This window comes from Venturia canescens, chromosome 4 (assembly GCF_019457755.1).
Source record: "Venturia canescens isolate UGA chromosome 4, ASM1945775v1, whole genome shotgun sequence".
NCBI lineage: Eukaryota > Metazoa > Arthropoda > Insecta > Hymenoptera > Ichneumonidae > Venturia > Venturia canescens.
In genome coordinates, this window is record NC_057424.1 from 23485897 (window position 1) to 23504944 (window position 19048).

At 36.5% G+C, this 19048-nt stretch overlaps 3 protein-coding genes across 3 annotated transcripts; 1 reads left to right on the plus strand and 2 right to left on the minus strand.

The window, feature by feature from the left end:
* Positions 1-15: 15 nt before the first annotated feature.
* Positions 16-4325, minus strand: LOC122409997 (odorant receptor Or2-like). The gene is made up of 9 exons (XM_043417960.1): positions 4176-4325; positions 3783-3902; positions 3596-3713; positions 3175-3436; positions 2905-3033; positions 2710-2800; positions 458-594; positions 239-371; positions 16-166 (listed from the first exon to the last, which is right to left on the minus strand). The coding sequence occupies exons 1-9, from the start codon at positions 4323-4325 to the stop codon at positions 98-100; spliced, it is 1209 nt and encodes a 402-aa protein (XP_043273895.1). The 3' UTR covers positions 16-97.
* A 1538-nt stretch (positions 4326-5863) lies between these two features.
* On the minus strand, positions 5864-13029 carry LOC122409676 (uncharacterized). The gene is made up of 18 exons (XM_043417403.1): positions 12671-13029; positions 12429-12548; positions 12231-12348; positions 11734-11986; positions 11197-11319; positions 9057-9147; positions 8726-8862; positions 8492-8624; positions 8408-8427; positions 7784-8090; positions 7352-7627; positions 7146-7263; positions 6793-7054; positions 6590-6694; positions 6424-6514; positions 6229-6365; positions 6012-6144; positions 5864-5914 (listed from the first exon to the last, which is right to left on the minus strand). The coding sequence occupies exons 1-18, from the start codon at positions 12812-12814 to the stop codon at positions 5864-5866; spliced, it is 2619 nt and encodes an 872-aa protein (XP_043273338.1). The 5' UTR covers positions 12815-13029.
* Positions 13030-14957: 1928 nt separating this feature from the next.
* On the plus strand, positions 14958-18821 carry LOC122409996 (odorant receptor 13a-like). Its single transcript, XM_043417959.1, has 9 exons — positions 14958-15142; positions 15459-15578; positions 15646-15763; positions 15982-16246; positions 17516-17638; positions 17968-18058; positions 18141-18280; positions 18361-18493; positions 18581-18821. The coding sequence occupies exons 1-9, from the start codon at positions 14975-14977 to the stop codon at positions 18629-18631; spliced, it is 1209 nt and encodes a 402-aa protein (XP_043273894.1). The 5' UTR covers positions 14958-14974; the 3' UTR covers positions 18632-18821.
* Positions 18822-19048: the final 227 nt, after the last annotated feature.

Consider the following 19048-nt stretch of genomic DNA (forward strand, 5'->3'; position numbering starts at 1 on the left):
TTTTTTAATATTTGGCATCAAGACGCTGCCGCGTCTCTAGATAATAACTTCATTTCAACCAAGCCTGCAATGAGTTGACAAAAAATTGAATCCGAATTCACGAAGGTGGTGATGTTTCACGAACTGAAGAAAGCACGGTGAAATACGAGACAGATGTTTTGACGATCTTGAAATATAAAAACGATGAAAGATTGAATTCCGGAATAATTGCGAAGGTGACAAATTTCTCGATACTCACCTCGCTAAAATTCTCCATATTTATTACATAAATTTTGCCTGCTGTGAGGGCGCAAGGTCTTTGAGCTCGGATCATGATTAGCATCATTAATTTTTGAGTCTTTAGTGGAAATTTATGCCAGTCACATCCATACCTATCGTGCAATATGAATTCTCCATGTCAGTCCCAAAATTTGCTGTCTCGTTCTAATCTATGCGTAGGAAATATTTTTCAAATTACGCGTATTCGCTGATTCGGCTACTGTGATTGATCATATCTTGACCGGACACAGTCTGATGGTGCAAGCGATACAACACGCAAACTACTACCGTTGAATATCGTACCGCATCGTCGATGTTGTTCAATTTAACAACGAGCTGAGGAAAATCATAAAAATTTACTTTTCGAAAGTAATGAAGAATCTGCAGAATAACAACCGTCCTTTTTACGGCTCTACTCAACAACAACGCTCCTCCAAACAGCCCTACTATCAAATTTGCAACATCAATACAATCCTTTCAATACAATACTTTTGTCATTAATAATAATCTGTCTTATACGTCTAGTCGTGTTAAAAAGTACAGACGTCGTTTATGCATAAAGTAAAAATCTTCAGAGTGGAAATGTTATCGAGTAGATTTATTAAGAGTCGAGTTATGTTGCAGCAAGTCAACAATTCTACTTTCAGTGAATGTGTTCAACAACAGTTCTCCTCTAAATACATGTTTAAAGAGCCGAGTTATTATCGAGTAGAGCTGCGATGAGTGTAGTTAGAAATAGCTGCTAGTTAACAACTCCGCTCCTTAAGGAGGTTGGATCACGAAATAAAAATATCCAGAATTTGATTAAATTTGGTGATAACATTCTTTAGCATCAAGTATGCAAATGCAATTTTTTTCAACATTTTTTACCACATTATCGAATAATTATCGAATAATTGAGCATTAAATCGAGGTTCTAATGCACGAGATGTATCAAGAGACTCGGTAGAGTCTCGGGACAAGTACATCGACAGCCCTGTCGTCTGCTGGCCTGAGGCTCTCGCCGAGACTATACTTTCTCTGAATAAAACGATTCGCGGTGGTGGGGTTAAAATTGGCATGTGATTTTGTTGAATTACGAAGCTCAGGAGCCATTTAGCAACTTGAAAATTCAAGTTTAAGCTAATTAATAAATTCTCTTTCGATTGCGCCCAAAATCATCATGATCGGTGGCGTAATTCCCGAGAAAAAACTTTGCACGGGTTTAAGATTATGCAATAGTACATTACGATACGTGTGACTTAAGCTGCCTATTATTGCACGGCGTGAAGTTGGCGCCCGAGCGTATAGCGAGGGTGCTAAACACTGCAAAATTCAAACGCTTATAACTCGGAAACGGTTTGAGATACAGGGCTACCGTTTTACACAGATGTTAATCTATACAAGCTCTTCACTCTCTGATAATTTTGTCAGAATTTGTAAAAAATTACGAATCTGACGACGTTTTGAAATTTTCATAAAAAGGGTGTCGACGCTCTAACTTTCGAAAATTTAGAGATTTATTAATAATTTTGTTTTTTATAAACAGACTATCATAATAGGAAGGTTGGTATTGAATTTGGGGAATATCGGTTGAGTGGTTCAAATTTTATGACATTTTGAATTTTACGAAAATATGAATTTTTCAAAAAATCGTCCAACCGCTTCAATTTTTGGAAATCTTGTAAGATATTATGTATAAGTCTATACTTCCTCTATACTTTTCAGCAAAATTGTCAGAATTATTTAATTTCAGTGTAAATAGAAAAACAATGAAAATTGAAAATTGCAAACTGTTTTTTCTGATGGCTCGTCATTCAGTTGTTTTTTATGGATTTAAACAAAGAGATATATTAAAGTTCGTAAAAGAAGGCAGAGAAAATAATGTATTTACATTATTTCCTTGTATACAAAAAAAATGCTGCAAATTGAAATTTGCAAATTGCTTCCTCAAGATGATCAAGATGCACGGTGCTCAAGATGCACGATGCTCAAAGCTTCCTCTATGAGGAAGCCAAAATGATAAATATAGCACCTCATAGAGGAAACTTTGAGCATCGTGCATCTTGAGCTCCGTGCTTCTTGATCATCTTGAGGAAGCAATTTGCAAATTTCAATTTGCAGCATTTTTTCAACATGGTTTAGCATGACAACATTGTATCGTCGCGATCCAGCCTCCTTAATAACTGCGGATCTATGTAGAGAACGTCTACCCTCTTTAACGTATCTATTCCAGTGTAATATTTAACCCTCAATGTCTCTACTCATGATGATTTCAGAACACATCATGAGCAGAGATATTGAAGATCATGGATTATACATGAATAGACGTAGAGTTGTTATGAATTTCGGAGTAAAGATTTTAGAAGCACAGTTGTTTTCAAGTAAAGGCGTAAAGAGGACGACTGTTATTCTGTCGAAGAATCAGAATTATGAACCAAACTGAACGCGGATGTTTTCGAACTAACTCACCAATAGACCCGACACACTCATAAGCATCACGCTAATTCCCATCTCAGCAGCCTGCACTATCGAATACACGGATTCTATTTGATCCGCGAACCTATTTACGATATGGGACTTGTTTTTTATTTCTTAAAATGTTCACATTCATGAATAACTGTTGCGTATTATGATGATGGTAGTTCAATAAACAGTGTTATTTACCGTAACGCAACTTGATGCTGATTAATGCAGGAACGTAAATTCGTGCGTACAGTTTCTTCGCAAATTTGAGATTTCTCTCCGTCGCCTCGATGAGTATCAACGTTTCGAAGCTTGTTCTTCAAATAAAATCTGAAAGTTTGTAATATGCTTATAGTCGAAACGTTATTTCATGATCAGTCAATCCTTGTCGCAGATACTATTAGAAAATTTTCAGATCTTCGATACTTGATAATGTTTTATCCCATTATTCTCTGTAACTAATTTTATTACCCGGATATTTCAAAAAGTGCACAGCAGTGTTGAACCCAAACGGCAAATATTGAATCGATACCGACGAAAATTGACATACACGAGAAAGTGACTACCCACGAATGTAGCAATATCGAATAGTAATGCTCTTCGTTATTTACTCCGTAATCAACGCTGTATAAATATTTTTTTGGACGTGATTCATTCAATGGTACTATAGCATTAAGAACCATGGGTGAGAGAGGCAAGCTAAAAAATACCACGCCTCCACCGTACATCATTACTGCAAACATCAAAATACATGTCAGTGGATAATACTATGCTTATATTTTTATATTCATCGATAATGGAAAATATAAGTCTAGGAAAGGTGAAAAATCTGTTGTAAAATAATGAAAATGAAGTTTATTTGATAGATTTTTGTTCGAAAATATTCAAGTACGGGTATGGATAATGGTCCTGCGTCGTCCACTGTTGGCGTATAGATTTAAAATCGTTAACAACTCCGGATTAGTGGACTTTTGCCAGTCGCGTCGGATGCGATTAACGAGCCCTAGAATCTGTAACAGGTTTAAGAAATATAGAGGCTAGAATGCCGGATCACCAGTTTACACGGATATTTTTTGTACCTCCTCATTTTTCATGATAGAATTCACCATCATGATCGTACTTGCGGTCATCACCCCACAACTAGTAATCACCTCCATCATTCGATCGATGTCACCCCAAAAGTTGCTCAATTGTCTCAACTAAAAATCGTTTCATTAGAAAAAGTATCCGTGAAGAGTGGTTGTATAGTCATTGTTTGGTCGGGGAGGGACAAAGGAATAGCATTAATGGCTGTAATACAAAGGTCAAACCAGGGAGACTGTTGAAGCAACAAAAAGAATCAAGATGCAATCCGAAAAAATGAAAAAATATGATTGTAGATATAAAAATGAACAAGGAAGAAACAGAATTTTTCGCAGACTAACGTGGCTTAAGAAGCATTGAAAAATCACGGTTTGTTTTTTTCCACTTACTTGAGGTATGTATAAACTGACGTTTAATAAAAGAAAACAACTGGGAAGAAAAATTCTTGCTATAGACGATTGTTCAGGCCAAATACCAAGTACTCGCATAGAAATTTGGTTTATTTTATAATGACGACTAGAAAAAATATTGTCGTCCATCACTGTGCTAGTTCAATGGTAACTGACGGGACTAAATAGAATATGGCCAGCGGTAAAGCGACACGGTTTCACATATTTGCTTTTCGCTCGTACCTCCAATTGCGTCAGTTAAATATTGATGCGAAACATGATATGGCGTTAGAAATAATAACTGTCTTGGAACAGGGCGATACTGATAGGTGTCACGGCTCAGTAAAAAGGACGAGTTTGAAAATGTCACCCGTTGGAGTGAGTTTCGTGGCATATGAGAAAACTTTGAGAAAAAAATATCCGTAGAATCCATTTTCTGTTTAATTAATAATTTAATGGACAGCAGTTTTTCTCTTTTTGACGAATGATGCATGCAACAGCTATATAATTATATGGAGCCATTAAAAAGTCCAGAGGGATTTCGATGGAAAAAATGTCACTGTCTCGTCGTTAAGGAAAATTATCGCTTTGGCGACAATAAGGGACGATTCATACTGTATACCCACCATTATCGTACAACATTTTTGGTCGTGTGTGTGTGTGTGTGTGTGTGAATCGATTTTTTTTATCGCCTCCCGATTCCATTATTACGGGCATTATAAAGTTGTTTCTACGCTGTCATTCCTGTGTATGAGTTTGAAGCATGTCGCATTTTGAGGCTCTTCAAAGTAAGTCTTGCGTCAAGAGTTTTCCCCATTGAATGGATCGAATTCAAAGTTATTCTTCGCGGGAGCAGTTTATCCTGGGACATGGATGCGGTAGAGCATCAGCCCAATTCTTAGTTTCCGGCATCTTCGTTGAAATAGATAACATTGTTGGAATTCATGATCAGTGTTCGTTGAAGGACTCCCGAGAGGGTGAGTGTTGAGAAAATGAGTTCATTTATATGCAATTGGACACATAATGCAATTTATATAATTCAATCTTTTCCTTCTTTGTTCTTCGTTCGTTGCTTGTTGAATTCGCGTGTGTTCGGAATTTGTTTATTCGCTCGTTTGAGATTGGGATTTTTCCAAAAGGAAAAAGCAAACGAAATTGTTTCAAAGACCGATGTTAGGCTGTGTAAGATCTCGGGCGTTGAGTTATAACATTCGTTTTAGACCTGTTGCGCAGCGCGATAGTTCTATTGACAAAAAATCTAAGATTTCTCTATGAAGATGGTGTATGGAAAAATCAAATTTCATGATAGAGAACGCGAGGTAGAGATCGTCATTTCTGGAGGTCCCACAGAGTGATCCCTCTACTTTGGGTGCCTTAATTCTAATAGTGGTACCTTTAAGTACCACCCTGATACCTGTGACGATTCTAGCTCGAGTCACTTTTTAATGACCGCACAATTTATCGAGCCTCGATTCGTTGTCTGGCATACTTGTGGACTAAAAAAATCTCGCATTTTATAGCTATTCAATGGAAAAGTAAAGTTTTTTTTAAAAGCTCGTATATCCGGTAAAAAAGTAAAACCTTATGCATTCGTTTTGATGAAATTTATTCCGTTATTGATATGTTCCATAGATCCCTTCAGTTAGATGCTACACACTTACGTCCGATATGAATTTGGGTGTTGAGTTTCATTGCATAGACTGCAACAGCGTAAAGTACGAAACTGAAGTTTTAACGACCTTAAAAAGATACATTTTTATTCAATTTTTTATCATTGGATACCGACAAGAGTTAATTCGCGAGGAAAAAATAACAAGAATTAACTACTGTACCAACCACTCCGAAAGTTTCCACGGACATAACGCAGATTTTTCCCGCCGTCAGTTTGCAAGGCTTGCTACTACGCATCAACATGAGATTCATGATCTTCTGTGACTTTACCGAGGTTTGGTACCATTTAGCGTTTTGTCTGTGTCACAAAATACATTTGTTTCAAATTTTTTGTGACAGATTTTTTTTATTTCGTTTTTTTTTAATCTACCATTTGACGTACAAACTGTTACGAATTGCTGCACTATGATCCATTAACATTTGCGACATGTGGGTCTCCATGAAAAGATGGAACAGTTGAGCGACGACAAAAGCTACGTATCTTATGGTGTCTTGAGGCTCATTGGCTTTCGTCGTAATCTGCAAATACGACGTTTTAGCATCGATAATAAGTAATAGATAAATTAAAAAATCTTACCTGAAATGCAGTTATGCTCAACATTAACATGTTATTGCCTATGACGAAGAGGAAACATGCCGAATAAGTGGATTCCATCAGATCTGCAAATCTGACAAGGTCAACCGCTTCATTTATCTTTGATCGATCGTGCAATCGGATTGACGATTTTACAACAAAACCTTACTCAATAGCATCGTTGTGTCTGTTTATGCACATCCCAAGGTACTGGAAATCTGAGATCATATCTTTCGAAATTCTATTCCGTTCACCGATTCGCTCTAATTTCCGACTAGTAGGATTTATTAAAAAATAGGAACGATCTTAATGGAAATCGGCAGATCATCGGGTCGAATTTTGAAACATCGACATACCAGACCAAGATCTTACCCCAGAGCCGCAAATATAGCGCAACAGTGTTGCACGTGGGCGAAAAACATTGTATCACCAGCTACGTTGATGATAATCAATGCGGAAGTGCATACGTAGGTGAAAGCAATAATGTAGAAAAAATATTTTTGATCATCCAACTGGAAATAATAAACCGGAACGGGAAATACTCCTGGTTGAGAATTATTGTAGAGCAGCGCGTCGATGTATTTCGGTATAATCGGTTGCGACATGTAGAGTATTGCCGTCAACCATATCATAACTGTGCGTGAGAATCATTTGATTTTTTCTCATTATTTATCAATTGAGAAGAGGCAAATAACGGCTATAAGTTGTACCATTTTTAGTTCAACCTGCGTACACGGTCGAAAATTTTCTTCCTAATTCGGTGTATTCGTGAATAATAACATTCTCTTCATCGCATTCCCATGTTTTCCAATTCTCTTCCATACGATTCATCAACGTTAATAACTGTTCGGTATGAATGAACAATAACTGGACGACCGTTAAAATTTTGCCACAGCTTATTTACACATCGAATCAAATGGTCGTTACTAACCTTGTTGGAGTTGTACATGAAATTTGCTAATTTCGCAAGACATACTATGTCGAAAAGAAATGGAGTAACGCACTCGATGAAAATTTCTGGATCTCGACGGTATATAAACGCAGCACATATTTGGGGTGCCATTTGACATGCACACAGAAATATGGAAAGAGTGAGAAAGCACCACTTCGTAAATGTACTTTGATACGGCCACTGGCCAATGGATGACATTAAAATTTTATTTATTTTGTAATAACGTTCCAGTTTTATATCCATTCCAATCGAAAGTCATACCACACCTGGCAGTAGCAGATCCGACATCCTCACGACAACATATCCGACTGAAATTTCCTTCTTTTCTCATATCCGTCGCATGTCTAAAAGTTATGATGAGAGAGGGAAAGAGAGAGAGAGAAAAATAATGTGCTGGTTGCTGACAAGTACCGTGACTTTTCTCATCATGAATTCAGAGGTAAAATAGAACCACTTGAATTCCTCGTTGACGTTTAAATTACTGTTGTAGGCGTCAACGTCGAAACTGACGGTCTTTCCAAGCTTCCCGAAAGGATTTCCTGGCAATTTTACTTTGTGCTCGTTGCTACGGGGAATTCTTCTTTTTTCGGTCATGCGAATTCGGAAAAGTTGCATCGAATGGGGTTCGATTATCAAACACACGGGTGCAAGAGGCAAAAACAACATTTGTTCCAAGTACTCTTTGAATATAGGAAACCGGATCGGATTCAAAGTACAGCTGTGATAAAATAATTTACCTTCTTTTATCATTCGTCGATTACGACGGAAACAAATATATTCATAGTTTAGTTGCTTATTTCGTGCGTTTCTCATTTCGAAGAGGTGAGTTTTGATGGAATAATACGAGCTGAATTTTTATTATTTCTCAATTTTATTGCCCTTCGATTCTCCATTTTTATTTTCCGTTGCTGTATTCAAAAGTTTAAATAAAATATCGATTAAGTGCAACACTACGCTGAAAGGTTATTCATTGGCCAATTGCGATCGGGGTCCATTTTGCGCTGTCATTAAACGGTCCGTAAAAGAGTGAAGTACGAGGCAGAAGTTCGAAGTAGCTAAGGAACGTCGATTTATGTATTTTTTGTTTTTTTTTTATCTCACTAAAAAGCGGTATCTTACCCAGTTAAAAGTGTCTAATGACATGGTTTGAAATCCACCAATCGTGATGACACTTGGTGCGAGGCTTTGCATTGTCATCATACACAAAAGTTTCTTCGTTCTCAGTGAGGCGTTCTCCCAATTGCTTTGTGTTCTAGTATAATGCAATTTCTTTCAACTTCTTCGATAGCTATTGAGATTTAAAGAATTCACAACTCTATTTGAATTCATAAGATAAACCTGTTTCTCCCTTACATGTTCATATAAACATCAGAACTAGAATTGTACAGCTTCTGGGCGTAATAATTATCCAAGTACAAATGAATAATTTGAGCGGTGATCAGTGAAACGTGACGTACCAAGGTTTCCAATTCGTCCACCGACTCCACGATCTTTACAATTACAAATTGTTTGAGCATTGCAAAGTACATGTATTGTTATCCATTAAATAACAGTTGTCGATCACAAAGTAGAAAAATTCGTTCAACACCATTTGCAAAATTTTTATTTTCCCTCTGTCGAAAATCATTCACAAATATTACCTCATTGATAGGAATGTTTTTTTTTTAAAGCGATATCATCTCACCTGAGTACCTGTAAAACTGACTATGATCATGTTGATACCGACTGTCAGTAGAAATGATGTTGAAGTAAAAAACTCCACTTCGGTGGCGAACCTTTGTTGCAGAAATAGATTTTATAAAATTCCATTGTATACGCCATAGATGGTGTGCTTGTCAAGGTATTTGGAGAATCCAATGTTTGATCGAGATGCAAGATTTTCGGAGGTTCGAATTATGTATTCTAGAATATTCTTACAGAACACACTTTCTATCTAATTTTATTGGCGCCTGGTCAGAAACGATTATATTTTTTTATATTGTAACGTAACGCTTCCTGAACAACCCGAATCGATGCAAACCCGACCCATAACCTCAAAAATACATCGCGACGAGGCGCGATGTTTTCCCGAGAGCGAACAACGACCGATGAGCCGCGTCACTGCTGGCCGGCGGCGGCCGTACTGGTGGGCAATACAAAGGCCCGAAACAAGCGGTGGAGCGCGATACTAGCGGCGCCGCGTATTTAAAATTCAATGCGATCTCGTAAAATTATGTAACTAGGCTCAAAAGAAGCGGAAAAATATAACGAATCGAAGAAAAGTAATGAAAAGAAAGATTATTTCTTTTAGAAAACTTGTATAAATTCAAATAAAGCAAGAAGCGTGTTCACGACGCATGCGCGGGTAGAGCGTTCATGGGCTACAGGAACTCGAACGTGACTTTTTGCGATTTTTCGAATAAAATTAATTTGAACAAGATTAAATAAATAGCGAAGCCAAATGATTCAAATAATTAAATAATAACAATTCTCATAAATTTTTTGTCAATTCAATTGAATAACAAGCTAAAAAACATGAAAAGCGGATTTCGGCGTATCGGGCAAAATCACGGTCGGCCAATGGAAAGGCGCGAATCATGGCAACGAGCCAATAGCGAGTCACGTTACAAAAAGATGCGCAGAACAGGTCAGAAATAGAGAAATTCGGCGTTTGATAATTTTGTGGTGGAGAAACGGGTATAAAAAGTGCTGCACGGCTTATTCGAAAGGCAGTCCTCTCTCAAAATTCTGACTCGGAACAAAAAGGCTGACCTCGAACATTCTTCCTGATTTTAGCAAGCAACCTAACCTATCCTAACTTTCCTGGACGCCTGGATTCTCGGAGCGATTCGGCGACGTTTCAATCCCATAATCCAGGGTCCACACCTAACCTCTAAATTTTCCAAGCTTTCCGTTACACGGAGTTCTCGGAGCGATTCGGCGACGTCTCGATCCCATAACACGTGGACGGCGCGGCAGGTTACCTTTAACCTTCCAAATGCTCAGACTCTCGGAGAGATTCGGCGACGTTTCGATCCCATAGCCTGGAGTTTGTTCCTTAACCTAACCTATTTTTTTTTTTTTTTATTCTTTTTTCGCTTGCTAGAATCAGGGATGATTTTTCTTGTAAATAATTTGTATTTTTGTAAATTTTTTCTGTAAATGATTTTTTAAATTCAAACTTGATACAACTGAGCCCGAGTCAGATTTCATTTTTTATTTTTGTAAATTTTGTAAATTCTGTCACATCATCGATAGTTCAAGAGGTCATGATACGAATTTGAGATTATATCGCTTCAAATTAATAATAATTTTTTGTTGTTGTATAAAATCAAAACACTTTCAAATTATCGAAACCTTTTTATTTCTTTTTTTATTCTGAAAATAAGCAAAAATCGCGTAATTAAAAATTGTTGATTTCGAAACGACGAGCAAAACAAAAATTCTCACAATCGGCGAGCGCGATCGCGAATATTTCACGACAATAAATAAAAAACAAATTTATCCTGTGAAATCGATCAAAATTGAATAAATCGGAATTGTTAAATTCTTCAAAATCGAAATTCCGCGTTCTCACGTTTCTTTCATACCTGCTCCTTTTCTATTAAGGTAGCTCGAACCGACGCGTGGCAGCGTTCAGGCCCGGGGTCGGCAAGAGCGTTTCGTTACAATATCTTAATTGTCAAAAGACCACGATCTCAATATTATTAGAGATATTTTCTATGCATTTGTTCTGCAATTCAATGTTGTAAATTTTTTTAATTTTTATTGCTTGCAACTCTAAATAAATATTGGTACTCCTTTTATTACTGTCGAATGCTTTCATCGCAATGGATCCAACTAACTTGATTGCTGCGTTGTGTCGTTTGATACAATCGATAAAATTTTTGTACCCCACGTCATTGTACTTCGTGACATTGGCATCGGTGTATTGTTCGTCAGATGGAACAGCATTTTTTAATCTGTAACTAGCCATCGAATATGTCTTTCTTCGTATACTGAAGATATACGGCGTTCTTTCCCTATCGGATCAGCGAGTCTTAAGTTTCATTTGAGAAATAGGACTTGAGTGAACAAGTCAGATTCAAATTAAATCCTGAATAAGACTCTTTTCTTCGCTCGATTAGATTTGAATGTGACGTCATATAAGTGCCAATTCGAAACTCGAAGTCCCGAATAGGGTCTTTTGACATTATTTGAACCGAGTTTCGACTAAATTTAAAACCGAGTGTGAGGAAAGCGTCTTTATTACAAAAAGTTCATTTGGGTCTCACTTGTCCACTCGAATCCCAAATCTCGAGGCCTAATTGCGACTCTTCGGGGCTTTCTTCAGGGAATCGCTGATCCGTCAAGGTTCATACGGACGGATCTTCGATCGATACCTAACGATAGAAAACATCGCACATGCATTTTCTACGAAAACGACGTATATCGAATCCGTCACAGCGAGAAATGTCATTAATATCAAGCCTGTTATGTATCCATGGACCCAAACTAGACCAAAATATTGTTGGACATCAATGTATCCATAATGTACCGGTAATGGAACTTCATTTATATTTTTCCCAGCTGGATCAAAAAACTGCTTCACTAGTGGCATTATGTTAAAGATGGACAAAGTCGAGACTAAATAAGCTGCACGTTTTGTGAATTACTATTAGATTACTATTTTCAATCAATTGTAATTTTTGCGTCAGTTGTGGTACGTTTTGGGAAAACGAAAGAGACTAGGGTTACTTAATCCATGAGCAAGAATTGTGATTTTTGTTGCATTATCGGGATACAAGAAAAACAAACCCAAAAAAATCAAAGACATGAGAACTGTGTCAAGTTTCCCTAGTCTCCGTTGTGAGAAATGATCATTTTTATGATTTCTCACCGAACCAAAATTTTATAAATTTCCTGCATCGTTCGTCGTGACGTTCGATGATGTCGAGCTCTTCAGAACTCAGTAATGGATCGCTGGAGAATAATATTCGGTCGAACAAATTTTTAATCTGAAACTCGTAATGTTTCATATTATCAAATTAGTTGTTAAATTCAAAAAATTAACTAAACTTTTTATTTAGCCCTGCACCTTGTGAATTTTGAATGCACAATTCGTTATCTTTACAATGGATATTATATCAATTAGTATAATTGATAAGTTTTGAATGACAATGTTTAAATCCGGCCATGCTCGGGCCACAAAAGCCACCTGAAAATCCGGATTAGTTTAAATGTACAAAATCAATCACCGCATCCACATCTGCACTTTTTCCATACTACTTTTTCATTGAGATACCACCTATTTTTCAAGTCTTTTTCTAAGTTTTGTACCTTGGTACAAATTTGAGTGCCCGCTATGCTACAACAGACCAAGTATGCGAGAAATCTTGAATTTTTTTTCTGATACGGGCTTACACCGCAAAGTGCCATTAGAAACAGATTAGTCTCGTAATATTCATTCCTTGCACTATTCATTGCTCTCCAAGGGTCTAGAACCGACTGAAATTTACTTGGCGTTCGATATTTTTTTCGGTTAAATTGAAGCTTTGATGTTACTTTGAGCTCATGCTTTGACGCAGCACAAAGAATGGTTGAGTAATAAATATTTCAGAGATCGGAAGGATGGGGCGCGATTCATATCATTTTGAAAGAAAAACATCAAAGTTATATTCATCCCTATCATGAGAAATTAGAATCTCCATAACATTCGAATTATTCTACCGTTAATTCACGTCATTTCCTTTTACAGTGCGTATCATCATTAATGCATTGTAGGAGTTATAAGAGGGGAAGAGTTGAAAATGCGTGGGAAGAACAGCCGATCGAAAGAGACGTACGCCGATAGACGGAATTGGCAGAAAGCAAAAGTTTCTTGAATGAATTTCAACTAGACATTGGCCGGGTACGTAGCACGAGTGTAATTATCAGCAAGTTCTTCACGATGAAGCTCTTATTGGAGTTATTTTTTACCAGTATCGTCATTGAGCGACAAGGTGCTTTTGTGAATCGGATACATTTTGGTGTCGCATCTAAATTATTCCATCGGCTTAATGTGCATTCTTTCTTCTTTTCTGCTAATCGTTCATAAAGAAAACGTAATTTTGACAAGTTTATCGATCGCAGCGATATATTTTTCTCGGCAACAGTGTCGTGAGATTAGGGCGAAGGTAATAATCGTGCAGGCTCGTTACTGTGATGTAATAAGTTTCACAAGTTATTCGGAGGTGATGGTGTACTTAAGGATATATTGCACAGGCGATACAATGTTGCCATGCTAAACCATGCTAAAAACATTAAAAAATTCAAAATGATCAGAATTTTATAAAATTTGGTGAACATATTCTTTAGTGCCAAATTTGACAATATAAATTTTTTAAGATTTTTCTTCTGTACAATTATCGAGTAATTGATCACTAAAGTTCACGTGTATAAGCATAGCGTTTCCATATATATAGGTATACATTCCGGGCATAAGAAATCTGCTTTAATGCGTAATTACTCGATAACTAAACAGAAGAAAATTTTGAAAAAATTTGTGTTTTCGCACTTGATGTTGAAGAACATTATCACCAAATTTGATCAATTTCTAATTATTTCGACTTTTGTATCATTCACCCTTAAGAACAATTGTCAATCGATAAGCAAGTGACACGCGAGTCTTTTAACGACAGTTATCGTTCAGTGTGAGTTTCTGGAGGATGAAACAATGAGAATGCAATTATTTGACGAATCATTTTATACAAAATTACGATGACGTTAATGTTGTTTTTCGGACAGTGGCCATATGAACCACTTTGACGAAAACGGATCATACCAATGATGTTGTTGATTAAGGTGATGAAACTTCTCTCCGTACCAAATCAAGTGCGTTACGTTTTAATCGAATCTGATTTCATATTTCATTTATTCAGTTAGGCTGATGTGTTCCACGTCCACGCAATCTCATGTATGAAAAAACCGATGGCACAGAATCGCAAAAAAAAAATCTCAGTGACACTCAGATATATAAAACCGGAGCGATGAAATTACACCAATTCCAAATGATTGGGTATTTGCAGAAATACAAACATGTGAACTGCGCAATGAAGTTCATCCACTTTTTTCCTCTGCATTGCTAAACCTCGTGTTGAGAGTTGATAATGTTTTGTCGAGTATGAAAATGTAAAAAAGATAAATTAATACTTCCGTAAACGACAATTTGTTTATTCGAAACACTGGTGCATTATAACGTTCTGCGCTATCATCAAGAGGGCAGAAACAGTACTGTGTTGAAATGAGGAGAAACCACTACTTGTCATTTTTGATGAAAGGAGAATGTAACTGCAAGATACTCATTTCTACAATTATTTAAGAATCTTCAGTTCACCCTAGGACGGTATAAAAGGTAAGTTACAACTGAAGTGGTTAAAAAATAATACTTAATAGTTCGATCGATCGAAATAAAGGGGGAGAAGGTGAAATAGACAAAGTTCTTTATTTCACAGTAAACGTTTTGACAGGAAAATTGAACGTTCACTCATCAACACCATTCGCCAACTTTCCCCTTTTTAATTCCCAACCCAACGCGGATAATTAATGATTCAATACGGCTAGATGTAGTCGAAGTGGTGAAGGGATAGAAACGTCACTCAGGTAATGACGGTTGGCCTGGCTATAATGACGAACGTTTTTGAGGAGCGTTATTACAGAATCAATAAAAAGTTCCTCATTTTGATTGGCGTATGGCCTTATCTGAGTCAGCCTGTGAGGAAGCGTATAATAATTTTAATTTCTTTTCTCGCGGTGTCCCAAGTAGTACCTCAGGTAACGAAAAAATACGTTCTAGAAAGAGTTCGATCAGAGATAGGATCGCATGATACGTGATTCTGGAGAGTGCGGCGTCATTGCTAAATATAATAAATAACTAATTTTTAATCTGAAAAATGACTTATTCTGATAACTTTGAATCCAGCAAAGAAAAATTTAATTGAATGTAGTTGATTAAGTCAATGATTTGCTTGGTATCATTTCGATTTATTGAGTAAAACCTTATTGATAAATTATTTCGGCGATGAAAAGTTAGTTCAACGAGTTTGGTTTGTGTGAAATCATTTTGAATTATCAATCAATTGAACGCCAGATAATCGCAGTTTCGAAAGTTCTACACGACTGGGACGTCGCCGTAGAAAGTATTCCACCTTTCGTCATTGAAATTGGAGTCACGATCAAGATGTTAACTTTCACTGTTAATATAAAAAAGGTTCGTTCCTCACAAACTCTGTTTAACGGATGTGAATTAACAATTGCGCTTAACTTTCGGAATACAGTTGCACAGAATAATGGAGCATATTAGAATGGACTGGCTATCTCTTGCTGGGCAACCTGAGCTTCAGATACTTCGCGAATATGCAGAAAATGGTCGAAAATTAACCATCGTTTATTCAAGTAAAAAAAATGTATTTCACCTGCATAGTTCAATTTCCCTCGTGAAAGCAACATTACTTAAATCGAAAAACTTTCCTCTTTCGTTTACGTTTGAAATGCATTCTGCAAAAAACATTCGTGACCAATGGCGATGAAAAAAACGAATAAAAACGCGGAAAAAGGTTTATTCAACTCGAACTTACATAAACGCAATACAAATAATACCATGTTTTCTCTAGCCGGAATTTACGTGGCTGCATTCCTTTTCCTTACCCAGCCGACCACGTTGAAAATTCTGCAAGTTATAAATTTCTTGAATGACAGTATACCAACAAAGTATCCTTTCCCAGTGGACTATTATGTGCTTGACATGGATGTTTATTACTTTTATTTCCTTCCACATACTTACATTTGCATTGGGGTAATTCTGACTGTACTCATCGCCGAGGAAACCTTGTTCTTTGTACAAGTGCAACATGGTTGTGCAATGTTTTCCGTGCTTGGGTTAGTAAAAGAATTGTTGCCTATTGTGCGCCTAGGGAGTAAAGTAGGTCCTTCTCTACACGCATATCGTTGTCACCCGAGCGAAGCGAGGGCGACAGATTCGCGTGTAGGGAGGCCTACTTTACTTCTGAGGTGCACATACTATTTTTTTTCCCACCGATGTGGAAAGTTCGCTAACGTATACAGTGTAGGTAATGAATGAACAGAGAGTTCAAAACTCGCTGAATTATTTTCAGGGTTTATGAACATTTATAAAAAAAATTGATTAATAACAGCGATTTGTTTTGAAGTAGAAGAATAAAGTCTAAAAAAATTAAAAATTTCTGAAGAAACCATTTTTTTCAATGAAAAATTTATAAATTTAAAAATATTGAATTTATCAACGCTGAAAAAAAATCACAAGTCATGAAGGAGATGAAAATTTTTCAAATTTTGAGAAACCAGATTTTTTTTTTTAAATAAAAAAAGAACGGAATTCTAAGAATTTTGAAAAAAAATCATTTTTTTAAATTTCCAAACCATTTTTTTAATTTTTCAAAAAGCAAAAAATTTGCGATTTTTCTGCAATTTTTTGTCAATACTTCAATTTTTTACATTCCGTAAATTTCTTATTCGAAATTTTATTTCATTAAATAATTCCAAGAAATTTACCCTTTAATTTTGATCTAGGATTTCAATAAAGAAAGACGAAAAACAAATCCATTGTTTCGTTTATTATCAATTTAGTACAATTCCGAAGATAATTCTTTAAAATATACCAAGAACCGAGATTTATCAACACTAGTAGTTTTTTGATCCTTTTGCCATTGTTTAAAATCTTCCCAGCACTATATATATATTTATTTTTATTTTTTGATGTACAAGGGATCAGTTCATTTTCAACAATTTTTGCTTGTTGCTCAAAATTTTTTCGTACTTCTTCATCGTCAGTGGATAAATCTTCTGACGATGAATCCATACTCACTACTTGGTTCCTCAAACACAAAAAAATACAACGAATTGAAAAAATAAAATAGGTTATGAAATTTACGCACCAATCATCAGCTGACAAGTCGCCACGGACAGTGCACTGTTGCCGCTGGCTGGGCTGCGCATGCGCAGCGCGACTTTTGTATGTTCTCCCAAGAGGGCAAAGTTTTTACTTTTCTCACTCTACAGAGGGAATCGTTGCGAACTTTACACTTCGGTGGGGAAAAATATATATTTTTCTCCTTATCAAAACGGAAGAAATCGGTTCGAAAATCACACTCCCTTATTCAACCTTTATAGTTCTCAATTGCAAAGAATGGACGATAATGTAACTGATGATTGGACCATTCGTCTTCGACCATTGGAAGACCCTGCTTTCGCACACCTCTGTAATTGTATCAGGAATCACAACGATGTAATTGAGTAAGTTAGTGACCTCCTATGTAACGAAATAATGAGTATTTTTCCCAATATCGATTTATTGGATTCTTCATATAACAACGATAAAGAGTATGGATCAGTCGATATCTCCCTATGGTAAGTGGGAGAGTGATGACTGCAAATTTAAAAAGTGAAATTTTTCACGAAGTCTGACCGACCACAAGAAAACCCTCTGTCAGCCGTAAGCATTTTTCCTATTCGGCAATCGGGGGTTGAGTGACTGATTCACACTCTTAAAAAAGCATTTACATATGACGAAAGACACAAAGTCATGATGGATGTGTTCTCTAATTGATCTTTCGTCTGGGTAGATTCAGTGATCTTCTCGAGAGTATTTACTCCCCAGCTTTATTCAGCTCAGTCATGCTGGCTATATTGCTTATCAGTGTCACAGGTTTTCAGGTACGAATAACATTCTTATGCCTGCAATGAAAATCAAAATAAATGTTTTTCAACTATTGCCATATGTACTGTGGATATTCAGGGTGCCATGGTCATGGAAGAGAAACCTACAAATGCCATACGTTACATGGTATTCACGGGAGCACAATTGTTCTATTTGTTTTTTGAAAGCTATTTCTGCCAAAAACTGATGGATCACAGCCAACAAGTCCGTCAATATTTGTACGTTTGTGGAGGAATGTTTATTTTTGAAAAATGTCCTGTTCTCAAAGGAAAAAATAAGAAATAATCAGTGATTTCAGATCCGAAGCAAAATGGTACAGGATAACACTGCACGCTCAAAAACTTTTGCCTTTCATATCGATGAGAACCTTAACCCCTTGTCAATTAACAGCAGGAAAAATCATAGTGATGTCATTAGAAACTTATACTTCGGTACGTACATAAATTTTGTACAGATGTTATACTCTTCGAGTTTTCTCGCGTGCATGTGTGCGAACAAATTTTCTTTTTTTCTTCAAGGTTGTGAAAACTTCTATGTCATATTTTACACTCTTACGATCGATGCAGTGAATAAAAAACCTCGGAACAAACAGTCTTTGATAGATAACAATGACAGATTGTGAAAATTCACAAGAATCAGCCTCAATATCTTCGTACCTTTGTTTAGGAAAATACAGATCCATTCGTTTGGAAACCACAGCAAGTTATGTCTCGTAGAAAGTAAAAAGTGCTTGTAAGTAGACAATAAAGCCAGTGTCCAGCAATATATTTGTTAAGAGGCTTCTCACCGAATTGAATACTTCCTTATTCCATGAAAAATGATATTCCATTGAAAAATGAAAAATGTGAATACAATTGAAGTCATGGAAAGTACAAAGAAAGGTACAAAGGTTCCGCAAGTACAAAGAACTCGAGCGAATAGCTCGCATGAATTGCTGTGCGTTTAGTGGCTACATGCTATCGTTAACTCTTCGTCGAATGCGAACT